The sequence below is a fragment of the Anser anser genome (assembly GCF_964211835.1).
Source record: "Anser anser genome assembly, chromosome: 4".
Classification (NCBI taxonomy): domain Eukaryota; kingdom Metazoa; phylum Chordata; class Aves; order Anseriformes; family Anatidae; genus Anser; species Anser anser.
The window spans coordinates 18,423,926-18,444,504 of NC_139724.1; the positions used below are offsets into that span (position 1 = coordinate 18,423,926).

Here is a 20,579-nt window from a genome sequence, read left to right on the forward strand (position 1 = left end):
GCACGATAGATTTCTTAAGCACTAATGCTTATAAAGCTAGGAAATTCTACTTGGAACCGTTAAATAAAATAAAATATGCTACTTGGCTGTCTCCAACAAGAACCTCTCAAAAGCTAGGCTTGATTCTGTCACGTTCATCCTGAAGTACACTCACCAGATTCAACTCCAGATAGACGGTGGCTTTCTTAACCCACCCCTGCACACTTGGACAGTGTCTTTGCATCACTCCTGGCTCATCTGTCCCTGCTTCCACCTTTTGTACACTCCCTTTCCATGTTTGAGTTCAACCAGAAGTTCCTCATTCATCAATGCAGACTTTGTACAACTTTTGCTCCACTTCCTGCATGAGGGAATGAATCATTCTCAAGCTTGGAGAAAGCAGGCAGATAAGATTAGGGAAAGTTCTTGGATGTCAGAGGTCACCCCCAGATTCACAACAGAAAATGCCCCAAATGCTCTCAATCTGTTCCAGACTGATTTTCTTCTGTCTCAAAGATTCCTCTTGCCTAGTTTTAATGAGGAAAGGGATTAAATGCTTAAAAAAAAAGTGACAGAACATAATGTTCCTGGAACATCTGACTCCAGAAGCCAAAAATACAAGTGGGAAAAAAAGTCAAATATAAGTTTCTGATACTGCATTTCTTCTGACAAACCTCCAACAACAGATTTTAAATGGATTGGGAAGAGCAGAAGCCTGGAAAGAGAATTCCTGTCTCTGAACAAAAAGGTACATGTCTAGACAGCTGGAACTATGCCTGCACATTTATTTCCACAAAAGCAATTAATCCTCTCCACTTTGGAAACAGATTCAGATTTCAGGCTCTGCAGTTTACAAGTAACAGTACTATATATAAGAAAAGACTTTTTTCACAATCTCGGCAACTCACCATTTGAATCACTCCTTAATGGAAACTAAACCTAATTTTGCCACAGAAACTGAACACTGCACAGATGTCTCCCAGCTGTAATCAACTCTCATCACAGACATCACATTTGATCAGACCAAGAGCTCTCACACAGAATAAAGCATAATCTTAGTTTCACGCCAATTAGTGGCTTTTGAGAATTTTTTTTCTTAAATGGGAGGAAAGCTGAAGAACACGATTGCTTGAAGTCCAATATCCCACGAGAATTTCAGGCTAGATCTTATGCAAACTCAGCCTGGTCCTGCAGACCGCGTGCTCACTAACAGCTGGAACACCAGAAACATACCTATTGCATGTCTTTGGTTTAGGTTCTTCCACTTACAGGAGTCCAAGCTCTGACAGTTCGTAACTACAAGCAAAGCAAGGCGCAGAACAGCACACAGAATGCACAGTCACTTCGAAAGCACATCCCAATGTGAACTAAAACTTCTACCACACACAAAACTTTATAAGCCTCTAAAAACTTCCCTTGATTCACAACTTAAGTTATTTTAAAACAAAACCCCAAAGTTCTCAGAAGAGTCATTCCCTTCAAAAGTTAACCACGTATAGCTGTATCAGCTACTACAATTTAAAACAAATATTTCAGGGGTTCTTCATTCCACGTGTATGTGAAATTTCCATACCTTGAGTTCAAAGGTTAAAAGACAGAATTTCATGCCCCAGCAAGAACGCATCCGCTTGCCTAACGGACAGCGCCTATCTTGTTAAAGCCAAAGACAGCCAAGGTTAAAAATAAAATAACTCACCCTCAACTAATGCATGATGATCCTAAAAGGAATCAGTAACGGGGTTTGGACACCTCAGCAGTGAAGTGTATTTACTACCCTTGCAACTCAGGTCAGTTGGAATGAAGTTTTCAATAATGTACAGAAAGAATTCTGCTCTGAAAGTGGAACCAGTCAGCAAGCAGTGAATGACATCATTTTACTAACAGTGGAAGAGAACTATCTTACCTAAAGAAAACAACATACAGAATTGAATTGATTATAATGCACACATTCCAGGAAGAAATTGGCAACAAAACCACCAGTCTCTTGTTATGTAAGAAAACATTTTTTAGGCCTTTATTTACAAAAGCTTTAAAAAGAAATACCCTCTGTTATGCAAATTATTCGTTGTTTAAAAAGGACCACCCGGTTACATCATCGTAACTCAATGAAAAAAAGGTGTTTGGTGTTGTGTTTTTTTTTCTGAAGTACAAGGTAAAACAGAGTAATTTGGCGAACATTTGGAGATTTTTCTACTATTGATTTCTGTGTTGAACACACACATACGCGCGCACGCACACACAGACACACAATGTCGCACATTCCATCATTTCAGGCTAGTATTTAGCTATTCAATACCAAAAATCCTTCCTGCACAACTGCTCTGTACACATGGTATGCAGAGTTAAGAACATCCTTTAGGGTCCTTTAAAACAATATATCTAAAATATATTGCTAAGATATACTCAAAAATAAACTAGCATTACACTCCTCAGGTAACTTTATTAGCTATAAGTTATTTATATTTCGTTGTTTCACAACAAATATCTGCAACAGCTGTCTTTGTATCGACTACAAAAGAGCATGATTTAATTGTCCTAATTTAATAATTCAATTAAATAGTATTTTTTTCAGATCTTTGGGCTTTATCTTTACCTAAACTGACTTTCAAAAATTATCAAATCATGTATTTAATAAATATGAATTCATAAAAAATATTCAGGGTATAACATTACTAGAATAAAAGCTAGAAGTTAATCAAGGGAAGTGCGCCATTACAAAATTCCTACTATTCCAATATCCTTCAAATCTTGGCTTAATGGCAAAATGCTAAAGCCAAAGCTGTTTTTTTCCTGAAGGGTGTAAAGCTGTTTTTTCAAGCTTCTTTCCCTCATCACAGAGCGGTTTTAAAGCAGCAGGCCAACCAGCAGTTGACATGTGCAGGATGTGTTTGACGACTGAACGCTAGTAAAATAACAGCAGTTACTATGATTTCAGTAGTTTCTTTTGCTCGAATAAATGCAGATTATGCAGCAAATAAGTCATGTTCTATGGGTTAAGATACCATGGAAATACAGTGTGAAGCTGCTGAGCTTGGAAGATGATTGTTTTCTATCTGAGGGCAAGAGAAAAAAAAACTTGAAATAAAGCAGAGGATTTGAGTCAGTCGCCCTCTAAAGTGCAAATCTGATGGTCCACAATCTTGAATAGCTAAAACGCCTGCATACTGGAAGGAACAGACATGAATAGGGAAGTTAGTTACAATCAGTGCGAGTTAATTTGGATAAGGGAGGGGAAAGAGGAAAAAAAACTAAGACCAAAGACCGATATAAGTAAGTTTACCATACTATTCATTTTGATTTAGCTTTCCCCTTCTCTCTGCCACACTGATCCTACACGTGCTTCTTTACAAATGGGCTAGTTATGACTCCAAAAGTAACCCATAAAATTATACATATCAATCAATATTAAGATCAAAATCTGTGATAGCAACAGTCAGGTTTAGTACATAGAAAGGCAGAAAAGAAAGTGTGCTGAGAAAGGGGGAAAAAAAAGCCTTATTGTCCAAGGGGTTCAACCAGAGATAAAACCTATATACAAGCATTTGGAGCTCAAAAAGATGGCCTTTCCTTTCATGTCATGACTGTTTGTTGGCTTCTTCTTCATAAGCATTTCCCGTGCCATTTTGTACATAAGATGACCCCGAACCAAGGCCGTATAAGTGGCCACAATATTTGGCATCGTCAATGTGATCTTCAAAGAACATCTAGAGTGTGAAAAGAAAGACATGAATTATTGCCAAAGAAAAGGCCAAGTTCAAACAGAACTATAGAAAGGCTTAAAGACTTTTTAAAACTAAGTTTTTAACTTACACATACATTGCTAAACAATTAACTCAACTGAAAAGGCTTTAAAAAAGCACACTAAGCATAGTCATCTGTGCTGACTACTGCATCCTTACTTAGGAATGCTATATTTAGAAAGAATCTCTGAAAGTACTGAAAAAAATCATCATAATCCATTTTTGTTTATTTAAACAAATGATTTTCACTAAAACCCCAGAATTCTACTTCTATGAATAAGAGGCTTTGGGTAGACAAATTCAAGCAGGTAATTTACCATGTTACAACCTGCGTTTTAAAGAAATGATGATGGGTTTGAACCTTTTATCTAAGAAACTAACTAGAAAGTCAGTATTTTAGGTATGATTATCAGACACTTTCCCTTTATTTGCTTTGGATGTTGTTTCAAATTCAAGAGTAAAATACTAACGATACCATGCAGTTAGCAGCACCACGCTATGATGCTTGGATCATACCAGAAACAGAATCTCCTGCAGCCCATGACCTGCTCAACAATGCTAACAGTTTCAGGGGAGGCAGAACAGAGTGTTACGATGAGCAAAGCAGATTAAGCCACAGCACTTATTATTCACTGGTTATCTCATTAGCAGCTGTCAGAAACTTGTGGTCAGTTTCTCCTTTATACGAAAGGCCAGATCACAGGAGGTAGAAGCCTCAGCATCCAGTACTAAACCTCACTAAAAGAAGAAGTTTGCCGTTCGTCACCTGTTTTGATACGGTAAATGACACCAATCCCCTGTTAAGAATGCCACATTCGGATGTCCGAGCATTTGTCCAGTACAACTGCTTTCAAGACAAAGCCCCTTCATGAAAAATATCCTAGTATCTTCCTATTGTATGCAGACAAGTAGCAACGATATGCAAAGCTTGTAAGACTTAATTTCCACTTCTGTAAGACTTTAAATAACTGATATATAATTGTTTAGAATCTCAGTTAGTTTATCTGTGCTTATGTATGGTAAACTCAAGATGAACAATGCATGGGCATTCTCCACAGCAGGCTGTGAGTCAGTATTTAGTATAACCATACCAAAAGTGGCTAGCGCAGACAGACCTGCTCTTTCCCTGGCACTAGGCCTGTCACAAGCAGCAGCACACGCTGGCTGGGTATTACAACTGAGAAGCAGGTCTGCAAAAAGCAGCCTGAGTACAGCCACTCAGAAAGCAGGCTGGCTCTAGCAGCTCCACTGCAACAACCACCTAAGAAAGAAATTTTGCAGAACAGGAAAGGGGAAAAAAATAAATAAATCCTTTTTCCATCATATGCCTGGCTTTGGGAAGCAATGCTCACAGCAACTAAGCAGGGAATCTGTAGGGCTAGTTCACACTTACTCTGGCAAAAACACAGTCTTGTATCTGTCAAGAAAGCAGAGATCCCTGAAGCCCCTTTAGGGACTTCTTCAAAATACATCAGACTTATCAGCCATCAGCAAAGTTACAGCAAGTTACTACTACGGAGATAAAACCAATACATCCACCTACTTCTCGCATTTTGAAAAAGGCCATTCCTGTGAGTAAAGAATCAGATCCTGCCTGATGCTGTGGTCCTATCCTTTCCAGCTCTAACTGCTCAGCCACTTCCTGTAATCCACCCTGAAAGAGAAGACATTCGTTAACTACCGCAGAACTGAAATTTGAAAACTGATTATCAGTATTTGGGAAAACCCGTTACACCAGACATACAACTTCAGGTATATTTTAACATTTGCACAGAAGCAGGCACTATGCTAGACAGATACACAACTGGTGAATCCACATTTCAGTATCAAGAGCTGCATTAAAGTTCTGTGTCGGTGTTGCTTAAATAAAGCAACAAAACTACTACTGCTTCTTGTTCCAACCTGTCCAGTAAACAGATCATGCTACTTAACAAAAAATCCTTTAAGGCATCAAAAGGACTGGCAATGCTGAAGAACAATACAAGGTGTTCCTGTAACCCTTCTATTTGAATGAAAGTTTAAAAGGTAAAAATAATGTTCTACAATCTCAAGTATTCAAGTACTTACAAATGAGGCGCTCAGTTAAAGTATTTAGGCTTCCTCTGAAATTGACTTTTCTCCCCACTTACCTTTCAACAATTAAGTTGAGGGTTTTTCACTTCCCTTTACAAAAAAAATGAGAGCATCCTTAAGTATCTAGAAAGCTACAGGGAATCCAGGAAAATGTTACACAGCAGGCATTTAGAAACAAGGAGGTAAAGTTTAAAAAAAGGAAAAGGAGGAAAAGAGCACCCACTCCATCTCTACAAGACGTTCCACGCCTCTTTAAAGTTTGTTTCATTAACTGCTGTAAGAGGGTATGGGGAAAAAAAAACATGCAAAAAAGAAAACTATCATCTTGTAGCTTGTTTTCTAATATAATAAAAGCCAAAGACAGTCACTTTTCTCTTAGAAATGTATATTTAATGGCCATATCACCTGCAGAATGAAGCCTACCTCTTACAAAAAGGATATAGGCATCTCACATGCAAAGAGGGAACCATTTACAACAGAAATTGTCTGGTTTGAATGTTGGCACATGGTTTAAAAGAACACACTATGAAGGTGCAGACATCACTACAAACCCAGCTGTTCTTAAAGGTAAAGCTTCTGCAGTTTTGAAACATTTCATTTTCCATTAATCTCAACTTCTGTGAAAAACTACCCCCGAACTGCATAGTGACTAAACAAGTCTTTCATTTTAGTGCCCCAAAAATGGTAATAACCACTTGCAGAAGCAAACCTGTCAGAGAAGAGTTTGCTTTCACAGATATGTCTATCCTTCAACTGTGTTAAATTGTAAATGGGATCTTTGTAAGATGTGGGAATGCAATTTTCTACAACAGCTTTTTTATTTTTTTTAAATCTTTACATCATAAAGCCACTGGAAACAGACTAAAGCACATTGCACATGTTTTAAGGTCTACAGAGATCGAAACCAAAGATGAACCCCAGTGCTACTATAAGCTCTGCAAGCTAAAAGTGTCACAGAGTGGAAATGATTTTAAATAAAGACTACCTAGTATCTGAGACAACCTGTCCTCATACCCTTAACTTGTTTCAAGTGCAGGAAAGGAAGCAATAAGAGGCAAAAGTGTAACACTAAAAGTTAGAACTGACACAGTAATAAAAGTCAAGTCTGACCAGAAAGTCAAACTTAGCATTATGAAGATTTCCATGAATCTTAGGACAATAGCTTTGGGTTTGGGTGTTTGTTTCCTTTTAAAAATGGCAACTTCAGTAAAAACATTCCAAAGTAACATCAAGTAACCAACACTAGAAGCTGGTACAGGGACGTTTAGCTTTATTCTAGCTTGAACAGTACGAATATAGTTTGCGTAAGTTTGAGAATTAGTCTATACAGACAGTCTAGATAAAAAAAAAATGCTTTCTATCTCCCAGTAATTAGCTCCCGATGTCCTCTGCTTTCTAACTCCCAGTAATTAGGTATTGGAGTTAGCAACAGCAGTTAAGCCTGCACCCTTTTCAAGGCACCATTTGCTGCTTCTAAACTCTCTCCTTTCTCAAGCTGCAACTTATCATCACGTTCTGCTAGCTGCACGACTACACCAGCTTCAAACAGCTTGGAAGAAAAAACACCCAATATTAGAAATCAACAGTATTTACACAGTGGCTGCATGCTCTGCAACGTAGACATGGTAATTCAAAATTCACAGGAACAGCAGCCTGCAGAAGATTGCTTTGAAAATAGCACCTTTAATGACGTGTATCTATATGTAAATATAGCATACATCACTTGTAGGAGAGACCGCTTCTTGGTCTGTAACTGCAGGAATTACAGAATAAAACTCAGTTGTGTCCACAGATTATTAGGCTACTGAAATTCTCTTTCAGGACTTCTGCACTCCAGATAGGAACATTTTACTCTTGGGGGAGAAGGACGGTAGAAAGGGATTCAAAAAAAAAATGAAACTAAAATGATTCACAAGCTATGGATGAGATCCCATCTTCCAGTTGATGAATTAAATATATATATTTGTTCTTATAATGCAGTTTTATAACATTCCAGCTTTTCAGAGCATCAGCTTTCAAGAAAAGGGCCAACAAAAATGTACATAACCACATGACCACAGTCAACTGCATTTCAAACTCAGTTTTCATGGCAATGCTACGAGAGTTCATTGCTCTGTACAAACCCACATGTTAAAAGCAAGTTTCCGAAAAGGTCTACCCACCTTTATTAGGGTTGCCGTTACTGTAAAAACATATGGAATTGACTACATAAAAAGACTTTTAGAGACCAAGCAAGAATTTAACCTGTACTACGCTAACGTCTCAAGTTAAGTCCCAACTGCATGGCACTGAAAGACACTCGTGTCCATCTGAGTAACATACCGTAAATTCATAACTACCTTAATCCCACAAGAACAGCTTCTAAATCCTCAAGCATATTTCTCTTCTCAAGGCCAAAATTCATTTTTGGATGTGTGGGGCATGGTGGAGGAGGCACAGGGGACAAATTACTGCAAGTCAGTGACTTCTGTATGAAAATAACTTAGACAAGTCAATAAAGGACAACTGCACAGCAGTTCAATTCTCTGCCATTTAATAGAGATTGAATGTGACATACTTTTGGAGAAAGAGCATGCATTTTTAGAGTCACAACGCGGAACATTTAGCAATGTGTTTCAGAAAGCTGCACTCAGTACAGTAGAAGTCCAACAATCATTTCATTGCTGGTGCTTAGAGGGGTAGGGTAGTCCACAGCCCTTCCCCTCCTCTCGTGACTAGTCTGCAGGTTAGAAGAAAGGATTAAGATTTACTGCAGGAAAGCTGACTATATATTTAACTCCGAAAAACCACCCTTGTTCTTAAGGTGTGCTGAAATAAGGCTCATGAAGGTTTTTCTTATCTTGCAAAATACATCCAGATCTCTAAACAATGCAAGTTGCATACAACTATGTTTATCTTAATTAAATGACAGGAAATACAGTCCCTTCTCCCCAAACCCACTTGGAACATCACCTCTGCAATGGTGGTATGGAATGTCACTCTGTCACCTTTCCCAGGTCACTAGAGTTAGACCATACATACTGTTCTTGACCACCAAACATATCAGGTACTTTACTTTCCTTTACTAGGAGTGAGAAAATGAGAAGGTTTTGTTGTTGTTGGGTTCATTGCCCCTACCCCTTTAAGGCACCTAAATGGTAACATTCATTTTTTTTTCCTCCAGTCTCTGTGGAGAAAAATCACTTCTAAAATGTTCTGTAATAACCAACCATTTGCCCAGCTGATTATACCAGTAACTGGACGAACACAGGTAAATAAACTTTTCTTACTAACTAGAAGGGAGATCTCCATTTCCAGCATCAATCTGGTTAACAAAAGGAATTGAACATCTTACTTTGCACACAACTAGGGTACTATTTAAAAGTGACATGCTATTTATCTCAAAGACACAGAGGACTGCAAACCCATGCAGATCACTAGGTTAGCATGATGAAGTGGAAAGCCGTTCCTCAGGATCTAGTTGTACTACAGTCAGTGCTCTCTTTTTTCTTCGGATTCTTATTAAGAAAGCCTAAAAGATCGGGTTACTTTCCAAAAAAGCAGTAAGTCATGTATTGCCATAGATGAGCGACGCGCCTCATTCCAGCAGCAGTCCAGACTCTTACAGTTCTTTGGCAAGTAAAGTTGTTAACATCTGTAGCATCTTTCACTTTGCTGTCTTCCCCTTCAACATAGTTTGTTTCCATTAATTCTCCAGTCCACTTAAGTCTCCAAATTTTATGATAGAGTAAGCCAATTAGCAGCCCCAATGGCCTGACACAAGAGATTAATTTCTAGTACTGCATGTTTTCCAGAAGTCACATGTTGCTCCTGAACATACGCTGTTCTTTATTTTTCCTTATTGGACCATTTTAAACATTCTTCGCTCGACTTCTCTTCCCAAGAGGCTTGCACAGCATCATGGTTGCAATGACCTTTGTGAAGACGACCACAGCCCTTTAATGGACTGCACAATGAGGAAATAACAGCGTGTAAAACCCATCAGTTCTTATGGCTCAGGGAGTGAAGGATTAATTCCAAACGTGGGTTTATCATCTGGCAACAAAGACTGGACATAGCTATAAACATAGTAGCATCGTGCTATTGTTTAGTAAGCAGTTATAAAAGTTATTGTGTGCTCCTGCCTGCCTCTACCCATAGCCTTTAATACTAAACACACAAAGTTCGAGAGAACAGCGCTGATTATTAACGGTATTATCAAAGAAAAAAAAAACAACAAAAAAAACCAAACAAACAGAAGATAAGAATACAGAACATAAGTTTATATCAGTAAGTATCTCCCCCCAAAAAAGTTGGTTCTGAGCCGTTAAACAGATTACTTACCTTCAGATTCTTGCAACTCTTCATGAGATACTTTACATCATAGATGACAGGGAAAAACAATCGCAGTATCTCAAAGAAGTCCAGCTCTTCTTCAGGTAAATTAGAGTTGGTCAGGATTTTGATTAGATAGCCAAAGTCATATCCACTGCAAATTGACAAGAAAAACAATACAGTCAAATTACTTAAAAGCACCCTTTTCACTTCCAATATCAAGAGTTAAAAGGAAGGCATTTTGCCTATTTGCAATGCAATTTAGACCGACTCTTAAAAAAGACTAAGCCATAACGTAAATGGCCTCGTTACAGCTTCCAGAGAAAACATTTTTACTTAGTCTCAAGGAGGCCAAGTGAAGAAGAAAAAAAAATAAAAAAAAATAAAAAAAATCTGCCTGTAGGAGCTTCTCCAAACCCTGAAGCAAGGTAGTGCTGATGGAGCTTCATCTGGTAACAAGACCTTAAACCGAAAGCCTCCTAGCTGGTTCCCTGCACTGGAGTTCCTCTCTACAAGCGGAAAGAGAGGAAAAGACTTTTAGAGTTCTTCGAAATCCGAAGGAAGGATTAGCTTCCACAAGAGCCAACACATTTTTATGCCTGGAGGTAAGGTTCATCCTCAGCAGTGCAGAAGAGGGGGCTGTCTTTCAACTTTCCCAATTAAATCAGCATAGTTAGACAGCTGACAACTTTCAATACAAGTGAATGGGTGGCCACCATAGGCTCCAAATTCCCAGTTTACATTGTCATGTTTGTTCTTGGTTGAATGAGAATCATACTCAAAACCAGTAATTTTGCAACAGGGACAAATCTTGACTGGGGCCTTTCAGCTTTGACTCTGAGGTGAGCAATACCAAAGACGCAAATCAGCAGAGAGCACTGTACTACTGACCCTGCAGATATTTAGCACCCACTTAGACCCGTGACTTCTGAGGGAGGCTTAAGGCCTTAGCTTACACGCTCATGGTAAAGAGGATTGGTTTTTGTATCTTTTGTATATGACAAAGATCTCTACATCTCCTTGATTTTACAAGTTTCTAGACCAAAAGTAGAAAGTCTTGAACACACAAGGAGTGACTGGACTGTTTCCTATGAGTCCATTAATACAAGATACAAACTACTGCAGCTCTCCCAAGGGGCTTTCCAATACGCTAAATAGGAATTTCAAGCTGAATGAATCCTGCACTGCATCTGGTGCTTTGAAGCTGGGCTGGCAGCATTCCACGCTCTGCATCAGCAGCCACTGGCCAGGGAGCAAAGGAGCCAAAGACTTTCAGCCAAGTCTTACAATGTAAAAACTTGTAGCATACTTAGCAAAACAGCAGTTGGGAAGCTTGATTTTATTAGATCACCTATGGCAGCAGGGTTGGGAGGGGAAGAGAGGGAGGTCTGTATCAGCATAAAGCCTTTTCCTTGTTCTACAGAACAAGGAAACAGACATTAGCAAAACAGAGGCTGTTTAGAAGGATGCAGAAAAACAAAAAAAGAACACACCAACAACACACTCTTCAAGATTAAGGAGACTCTCAGTCCTCAAGAGACTAAGCTCTCTTCTCTAGTGAGCTTACTTATTAATGCACTGAATTCCTGACATCTGTCATCCTTGTGACTCTCAAACAAAACATCTGTATCAAAACTTTTTATGCGAAGAAAACAATACTTATGTCCCTCCTGTTCCAAAAAGTATTTGCCCTTCCAGAAAAAATATGACTGGATTACTGGAAAATGGATATTCTCAAACACTTCTGAATTCTATGAGGAAGGAAATACTGTAAGAAAAGCTAAAGGATTCATTTAGCGCTTGTATTGAGAGGGAGCAGGCTATCATAAGTTAGCAATTATGATGAATTATATATAAAGATATTTTTTTTCTGCTGGAGATTGTAGCAGACACATTCATCTTGGAATCTTCACACAGAAAGAGGGCACGGGATACATGAACAGTGGATTTATTTAACAGACAGGATTACGCTTCTGTTATATAGCAGCATTCAATCGGATATCCATTCTTGGATCCTAAACATGGGCTAAGATTTAGCCAGCTCAACCAAATTCTCTTTCACATTCCTTAAGTTCCAGCTGTTTGCACTTAGTCCCATTGTGCTCATAAAAAGCAAACACAAAACTGTGCTTTACTGCTCACGATGCAGTATCAAGGCATTTACATAATCTTTTAGTACACTTTTAGGGCTTAACACGCTCCTATCACCCAAACTTACACAGACATATGAATGGTCACTGCAATTCAAGACTATGGTAATATTCAGTTCAAAACATTTTGAGTGGCCACTGCTAAATTGTTAACAGAAGTGTAGGAAAGTCCACAGTGAGCAATTATGTAATTACCTGCTCATTAGTGAAGTTTTCTTCTAATCGTCTAACAGACAATTAGCGGTTGGCTTATACCCTGGAGCACAGAAGCTTCCTTTCCTTAAAGAGCTTTCACCATTTCTAATATAATCACTTGAAGTTAGCAACTGCAGCTAGCCACAGTCCCTGGAGCTACACAGCACCATAAGCATGCTTACAACCACTGTTACTCAATCAATCTGGATGGCTCTAGGCAACAAGACCATCAAGAAAAGATCAAATGTGAATATTCCTTTCCCTTATTATCCAGAAAAACATAATCAGATAGCCAATTAGCAATGAACTTTACTCGAGCACAAACAGCCTCTGAAATAAACCAAAACCTGACAGGGCTGAAAAAGACTTCATTTTATAACTAGCTATAAATTCACTCAGAAACAAGCCAACAAATTAAGTTTTACTAGAAGCAGTTGGACACAAATGATTAATGAAATGCAATGGCTAGGAACTTTCCAACTTCCCCAAAACATTTGGGTTAACAGACACATATGCACTGTCTCCTGAGGTAGAACGAGAAGGCTGCACACAGGTGGACACTCAACACTTCGGCCTATCAGTAAGCCAAGCACCCAAAAACCAGCATTTGAGCCCTTGTGTTTTATAACTGGTTAGACCATGAGGCATCTACAGTTCTCTTAGCTGTGATAAGAATTAGGAACTCAGTGCTTGGCCTCCCTCTGATCAACCCAAGTACATTTTAACACACACACACACACACACACACACACACACAAAATAACAGTCTCTTATGAAGTTGCAGTATATAAGAACTGGTGAGAGTGCAAAAAGTTTCTTCACTCATGCCTGACAGAACCACAGATCCACACAGATTTGCCAATAGGTCAGGGTGCCAAAGCAGCTACATGAAACGCAGATGGAAAATATAAAGGGAAAGCTATTTCAGAAGCTAAGAGATGAGACAAAAAAATGCATGACTTCCAGGAAACTGAAGACTAGGAAGTGAAACACCACCAAAACACTACCTCTCACTCTGAGAACCCCAGAAATTCGGCGGGCTGGTAGTAATTAAAACATTTTGAGAATCCAGAAGCAAGAGCATAGCCAGCAACTATCATGTGCAATCTTTACACTATTCAATAGACTACTGTATGGAAAATTACACGAAACAGATTTTCATCTAAGCTGTCATGACGTTAAAGCTTCCACTGATAAAAACACAAGCAATCTAAGGTATATTTATAAACGGCTGCTTGCTATTCTTTTGTGGCATATTTGGTGACCTATGGTCATTTCATAGCTACTTGAAGTCTTTGCATCCCCAGAATTTCACCCATTACTCCACGGTTTTGTGCTTAAGATACCATCAGCGTGCTTTGACAAGTAAGTGCAAAAGCCTCAAACACACTGACTTCAAACAGAGTTGCAGACAATCAGTGTTTGTCAAACATTTGCTGGAATTAGAACGTCTTAAGAGGATTTCTGAAGACATTTTCAGTGAAATCCACAAGAGAAACTCCTTTTAGCAGATGCAAATGAACTTCAACAAAGCTATCCCCAAAACATGATGCAAATTGCACTAATAAAAATGCCATTAGTGCAGTTTGCACTACACTTCCACATCTATAGTATTAGCCAGGAATCACACACAATCAATATAATTACATTTAAAAAAGAATACCTGGTGTAAAAATGTCGTGTTCTTTTGCTAGTATTAGCATAGCTTACACTGGTTCCTTGAGGTTAATAACCTACACTGGAGAAACAACGTTTTGCAGGTGTAGCTGCTTCTACATGGCAGCTTCTGTTCAAACACTTGTTACAGGCTTAATGTGAACCCCTGCTCTTCTCCTGAACCATCTCTTTCTTTTTTTTAAACTGCAGTCAAGTGTAAATCACAAATACACACATAATAATGGCTTTTAGAAGCTGAAAGAAATTTAATTCAACACTGATTCAGCATTTGTAGTTATTTTGACACGGTTCATAGCACTCTTGTTCCACTATTTTCCCCAAGGTGCTGCCATAGTAGCAAGATAGCAAAAGTAAGATTATTTTGGAGTCACACTGTGAGTCAAGACATCTATGACTGGAAGATGTAAGCAGATTAGGCAACAAGATCCTCTTTCAGTATGCTTAAAGTCAGTCTAGCTGAAATAATGTTTCTACTAAGCAAGCCAAAGCTATGAATTCTTCAGCATTCGGCAACAGTTTGAATGAAAAACCAGCATGTTTCTTTACAACGGCTGGCAGCAGTTGTTCAGCATGCACAGAAGGCTTACAACCTCTTTGGAAATTGTTACTGTTTAGCAATTCCAGAAAAACGAATCTCAGGTACTAGCAGCACCATACAAAATTCCTTTTCTTCTGTTATTTTCCGCAATCCTTTGAACCTTTCTACTTCTTAGCATAAAGCCACAAAGTTACATACAGAGCACCATGGCTTTGCTAGGTGTCAAAATGTATATCACCTGCCTTTCTAGGCATCCAGGAAGCAAAAGCCTCTTGTTCTTTTAAGTCTGTATTCACGTGGAGTTGGGGAGGGGGCTGTTACTGTTTTTTGGGTGTTTGTTTTTGTTTTTTTCTCCCCTTTCCACCAGGGAAAGTGGAGAATCACTTTCCTTGTAATGTGCAGCTTTCTACCATTACCTTACATTCCTTGCTAAAGCAATCAGTATTTTTCGGTTGCTTAATGACTTACATACTTCTGATTTCACATGCATTTCTCCTGCCCAAGGCTTAATTATTTAGGATGAAGAATTTGGTGGGTTGGTTCTTCTGCCCTTAATTTTGTCATCTACGGATTACCACCCACCAATGTGGCACGCGCGATAAACAAGAATATGACTCTAAAGAAACTACCAGTTTAAGCTGTAACATTTGTTCTACCTTTGTTGACGTGTTTAGCAGCCAGCATTTAAGATGTCAACTTACACACATTACACAGCAATGAGCCTCTAAAGCCACTGCTGCCTGCAAAAAGTGCAAATTATCTCTGGCATGTACAATGACTATTGCGTGAGTTTTTTTAAGTCTTAAATCTTACCAACACCAGAAAACCTTTTATATCTTAAAAGATCCACAGCTATTTAGCATTGTCATTTGTATTTCTATTTGGAAAACAGGTTCCCGCAATGGAAGGAATGGTAAAACATATCCATTGCTGCAGACAGAATTAAGACTTACAAGGGTTCTTCTAAATCGAAGGATTTTCATCTACCAAGACTCCCAGGAGATCTATAACAAATTTAAAAGTGCTTTATAAAACTCTTCACTAATAATTCTGAGGTCTCTCCCATGAGACAAACCATATTTGCTAAAGAACTGCTTACAAGTAGTTTGCTTTTATCACTGTTACCATTATTACTTACACCTGCCATAGGAAAAGATACAATGCCACCTGCTGGCTTAGGAGTTTAATGTATTTTGAGTTTAGTTTTCTGGTTAGAATGTAATCAGCTATGAAAACAAAATATCACTACCACCCTGTATGCTCTGTTCTTTTAATACACGACAGCGCCATAGCAGAAATACATTTCTCAGACTTACCCAACAAGATAGACACGATATAAACTAGCAGATGTATACCACGTAAGACACCAGATCCAAAATCCAACCTCTAGAATTCATCAATCAACACAGATGACTCAAATACTTAACACGCAAAATTTACCTGTGAAATGAAAGCCACTTGACTCCTTCGCAAAGTACAACTCCTGATGTCATAAGCAGTTCTGCGAAGTATTGTGTCTCAATTCCTTCTTCCTCATGCTTTTTAAACTGGATTCCAGATGTTGTTAACAGCTCAATAGAGTCTTGCGCATACATATCTTCTCTAAAAACAGAAGAGAAGTAAATTTTCAAAACGTACAGACCTCAGTGACTATAAACGCGGCAACATTTTTTCGTATTCACTCCACAGACTTTAATAGGGGAAGCAACTTGGCTTTATTCCATGTTTATTACAAAAACAACCATTTTCACAGCTTTTGTTAATCTTCAGTAGCAGTTCGTCATTCCTAGCACCTCTGTTCTTGTCTCCTTCACAACAGCCTACTTCCTGCTCCGCTTCCTATCACCTGAACTCCCCTTTTGCGAACTCCACACAGAAAAGCATGTGTATGAATACCGGTATTTTACCCAACAACATCTGTTACTTAAACTGTAACAAAATACATATAATAGTTGAGGCACTAACATCTGTTAAGTTCTAGAACTACGAGCAGTACACTCCAGATCCCAGGTGCTGTATTTTCCACCCCTGCCTTGTCATCCATGACTTAAGCTTACAAAAATATTGAGACACATGGTCATCAAAACTTTTCTCACTACAACTAGAAATTAAGTACTTGCCCTATCAAGCCAGCCCTTAAAGTTCAGGTAGCCTACCATTTTCGCTCTAAACCATCAACTTCAACTTTTCTTTAATAGCCAGGTCTGGGACCTATAGCTTTACAGGAGAGGGAAAAAAAATCCTTTATGCCGCCTTGCTTAATCCCTTTTATCACTGTATTTGTTCCATTTGTCACTAGCATTTTTGCGAACTCTTACGTATTTTGTGACAAAACGGATAGAGCTTTTTTTCTCTCTGAAGTATAAACTAAAACATGAGAAATACACAGAATGCTTAACTGAAAAAAAAAATAAAAATCAAAGGTGGCTCTTCTTAGACAATATTCATATTGCTGTCCACAACAGCCTATTCTGCAAAGTCTCTTCAGTGTACAGATTTTAATGAAAAAAATACTCAAAAATAAAACAGACAAGGCAACCCAATATATCAAACTTGACTATTACATTCAGTTGTAGGCTTCATACTTCCTAATAGCAAGTCATCATTCATCAGAACACAGAGACACATTCTCGAGAGGTGTTGTATCTTTTTTCCTCCCTCTCACACAGCTGCTCATTAGCTCTCCAGCTTTAAGGCATCAGCTTCCTAACACCTGTCCATTTCCATAACACATTAAAGAACCCATCCAAAACAAACATGCCTATATGCCTATTTTTTTTAAAAAAAAAAAAGTTTATTCTTGTTTGTTGCTCTGCATTAATCAGATGGATAGTTATTTTACAGAAATGTTTATGCTCTTTAAAAATACATAGTGACAAGGCTTAGCTGGAATGACAAAAAAAAATAAATCTGCCTTCTTCTAGGAAGAGTCAACAGCTGTTTTGCTTTGGGAGCAGAACACTTGGCACGGTGCCACTTCCCAAAGGGAAGTTTAGCAACAGACAAAAGTCATTTCTCCATTCCTGTTCTAAATATCCATATTTCACGCAGCTCTTATCTAGCTTACCACTGTATTAAATTCGCCCCTTCAATGAACGAACAACAAGTCAGTTAGATGACTACCTAGATCCGCCCACACTAAACTTTCTTATCTATGCGGCATCTGGAACAAATGGATAGAAAACTACATTTGTTTTCAATTGCTTGACATTACTAGACCTTTGAAACACGGAAAATTAATAAAACATAACCCAGGCTCTTCTTCCCAGATCACAGTTTGGAAGCTATTAATCCATTCCTCCTCCTCTTTCTCCTGTACTCAGCAGGATTAGCATATTCTTCCAAGAGGTAACTTCCATCCAGCAAGTTATATGGCCAAGCAAGTTGAGATAACAAAATATCAAATCTGTTTCCTTTCCTGCTTCAAACAAAACTAAAAACAGCATGTTATTCCTCAGACCAAACATATCTGTGACAAGACACAGCACTGCTTGTTTAGAAAAGCAAGAAGATCAAGAGGGGCAGCAGCAGACTTTCTTCATAAGAATCACGATTACTTTGAAAAGAATCTTTTTATCTGCCGGTTCTCTAAACTTCCTTTGTAGGCTGCAATTTTAACTCATGTATATCAAGCTTTCCAGTGATCGGCCTGTAATGCTGCCAAAAATCCCCAAGCCTTCAACACATTTAAATTTGAGAAGCATTTGCTCTGATACTTATATCAGGCCATATGAGAACCCGTCAGACCAATTATGTTTACTTAGGAAAAGAGTCAAGATACTGTTTTAGCTGCTTTAGTAACCTTGTCAACTGCTGCTAGATATAATTAGACTCCACATATGTGTCTCATCCCACTGGGAAAGTCACATTCATACTTATACGTTTATCACTGATAAAAAGCATGTTCTGAAATGAAGTCACAATACTACTCCGACCGACAGGAAAACTAAGCTTGTTTTTTAAACACCACGTCACACACACAAAAAAAAGAATCTGGAGCAGAAATCTCTGCAAGCATTATGCTGTGAAATCAAGAATCCCCTTTCAACCCACTATAGAATTAAACAGAGTAAGGAATAGCAATGTTTGTTTACAAAACACAAGAAAAGCTGCTACATTATTAAAAACAACATGCCACTTCTATAACAACTGGTAGGAGTCAAACTATGTTTAGGAAGAAGTACTTTGAAATGCTAAATATGAAAATGCAGAGCTAACTTTTGCACTGAACATAAATGCATCATTTAAAAACATTTGTTGAAACGGCTTAGCGTTTCTGAATAAGCTACTAACGGCAAGATAGAGAGCACACGAATGAGGCAAGAAAGCATACGTTTGGCTGACAAAAGATCTCCTTGCACAAAGCTTCCCAATCGGTAGATAACAATAGTTGAAACTTTTACAGCCTGTAGTGCATTTTCAGTATCAGTAAGTCAGAAACATGCATCTAATTATGTAATTAGAGATTTAACACTTACGTTAAATTAAATTTAAAATTAAATTGCCAAGTTGAAGTTCCTGGAGGGTATTCCCCTTGCTCATTCATAAATGTCAGTCCTAGTTGAATTATTTTTAGCAAGTCAACATTACAGCGTAATAATTGGTACTGATAGTCTGCATTGCTTCTGAATTCTCCAATAGGCCTTGCAACTACTCCTGGAAATTCTGTGTCCTGTAAGAACAGAAGGCAAACTTTAACAAGAGACACCCATAAAAACTCACAGTGCTCAGTTTTAGTAAAGCATATCTCAAGCCTCAAACAATTTCACGGCTAAAGAACACTGTGAGTAAGCATAGCTTTCGGAGGTAATAGATCAGAATCTTAACGTTTAAGCATTAATTCATCATTAAAATTCCATTGTTTTTTTCTAAGACAGATTGATAAATGACTTCAGTAAGGTACAATTTACTAACATCAAATGAAATCGTTGTGGTTTTTACATCAACTTCCTAGACAAACAGCACGTGCCCGCTTACCATAGCTACATAGTTATACTTCCGTATAACTTGGCGGATCTTCTTCATTTCTTCGTCCAAGTTACAAGCCCAAACTTCGCAGATTCTTTGGCTATGGTCTACGGTAGCTGCTGGCATAGTGGGGGGCTTTAGAGACCATACATCAAAAGGTACACTTGACTGAGGATCAGTGTCATAAAGAGGACCTTATTTCCCCTTTTTTTTTTTTTTTTTACCTAAGAGACAAATAAAGCGTTAGGTTTTTATTTCTTAGTTACGGGAAGAAGAAAAGCTCAGAGATACGGACGAGGTTTGCTCGCCGATGGTTCGTAAAAGCGGCATGGCTCGGCCCCCAACCCCCCGCAGCTTTCCGATGCACGCGGTGAGGCGCAGCAGCAGACCCCCGGAGCAGCAAGGGGCACAAACGAAGCCTCCCGGCCGCGGCCCAACGCCCCGAAGGGGCGCCCCGGGGATCGGAGGGGCGCCCGACACCCCCCTCACGCGACCAGCCGCGGGGCCGCCGTTAGGGCCGGAGCAGGCCGCGCACCGGGCCCGGCTCCTCCCCACCACCCCCGGGCCCTACCGAGGGCCCCGAACTCCCCCTCCGGGGCAGCGCAGCGAGGCCGGCGGCCGGCCCGGGGCCTCCCTCCCGCTCCCGGGGGCGGCCTCGGAGAGGCCTCCCCACCTCCACGGCTTCCCCCCGCGGGGGGGCCCGCACTCACCCTCACCCTCGGGGCCGTCTTCCGGGAGGGGGCCGGGCCGGGCCAGGCCAGGCCAGGCCGGGCCGGGTGCTGCGAGGCCCCGCGGCGGCCCCGCCGGCCCGGAGCCGCGAGTGGGCGCGCAGCAGGCACAGAGCGCCGCCCCCGCCGCACAAAGCCATGACGTCACCGCCGCGCCCCAGCTCTCCTCCTCCTCTTCCTCCTCCTCCTCCTCCTTCCCGCGCCGGGTGATGACGCG

The 20,579-nt window shown here is 39.6% G+C and overlaps 1 protein-coding gene across 3 annotated transcripts; it reads right to left on the reverse strand.

Annotated features, from left to right (window-relative positions):
• Positions 1-1,966: 1,966 nt before the first annotated feature.
• On the reverse strand, positions 1,967-20,490 carry CNOT7 (CCR4-NOT transcription complex subunit 7). Of its 3 annotated transcripts, none has more exons than XM_083835038.1 (7): positions 20,351-20,490; positions 19,644-19,858; positions 19,145-19,338; positions 16,107-16,268; positions 10,116-10,260; positions 5,263-5,373; positions 1,967-3,683 (listed from the first exon to the last, which is right to left on the reverse strand). In XM_083835038.1, the coding sequence occupies exons 2-7, from the start codon at positions 19,758-19,760 to the stop codon at positions 3,555-3,557; spliced, it is 858 nt and encodes a 285-aa protein (XP_083691164.1). In that variant the 5' UTR covers positions 19,761-19,858; positions 20,351-20,490; the 3' UTR covers positions 1,967-3,554. The 3 variants fall into 3 exon arrangements, with proteins under 3 accessions (XP_083691164.1, XP_083691163.1, XP_083691165.1); XM_083835037.1 differs by having other exon boundaries at positions 20,345-20,478; XM_083835039.1 differs by lacking the exon at positions 20,351-20,490 and adding an exon at positions 20,206-20,274.
• Between the last annotated feature and the right edge of the window lie 89 nt (positions 20,491-20,579).

Bases quoted from the DNA above. Each gene is read 5' to 3' on its own strand.
- CNOT7 (XM_083835038.1), bottom strand. From the start codon at position 19,760: ATGCCAGCAGCTACCGTAGACCATAGCCAAAGAATCTGCGAAGTTTGG. The intron at 5,374-10,115 runs GTAAGTAATCTG...CTTCTCTTTCAG, and splicing joins AGAGTTGCAAGAATCTGAAG to GGTGGATTACAGGAAGTGGC. The intron at 3,684-5,262 runs GTAGGTGGATGT...TTCACACTCTAG, and splicing joins CCTTTTTCAAAATGCGAGAA to ATGTTCTTTGAAGATCACAT.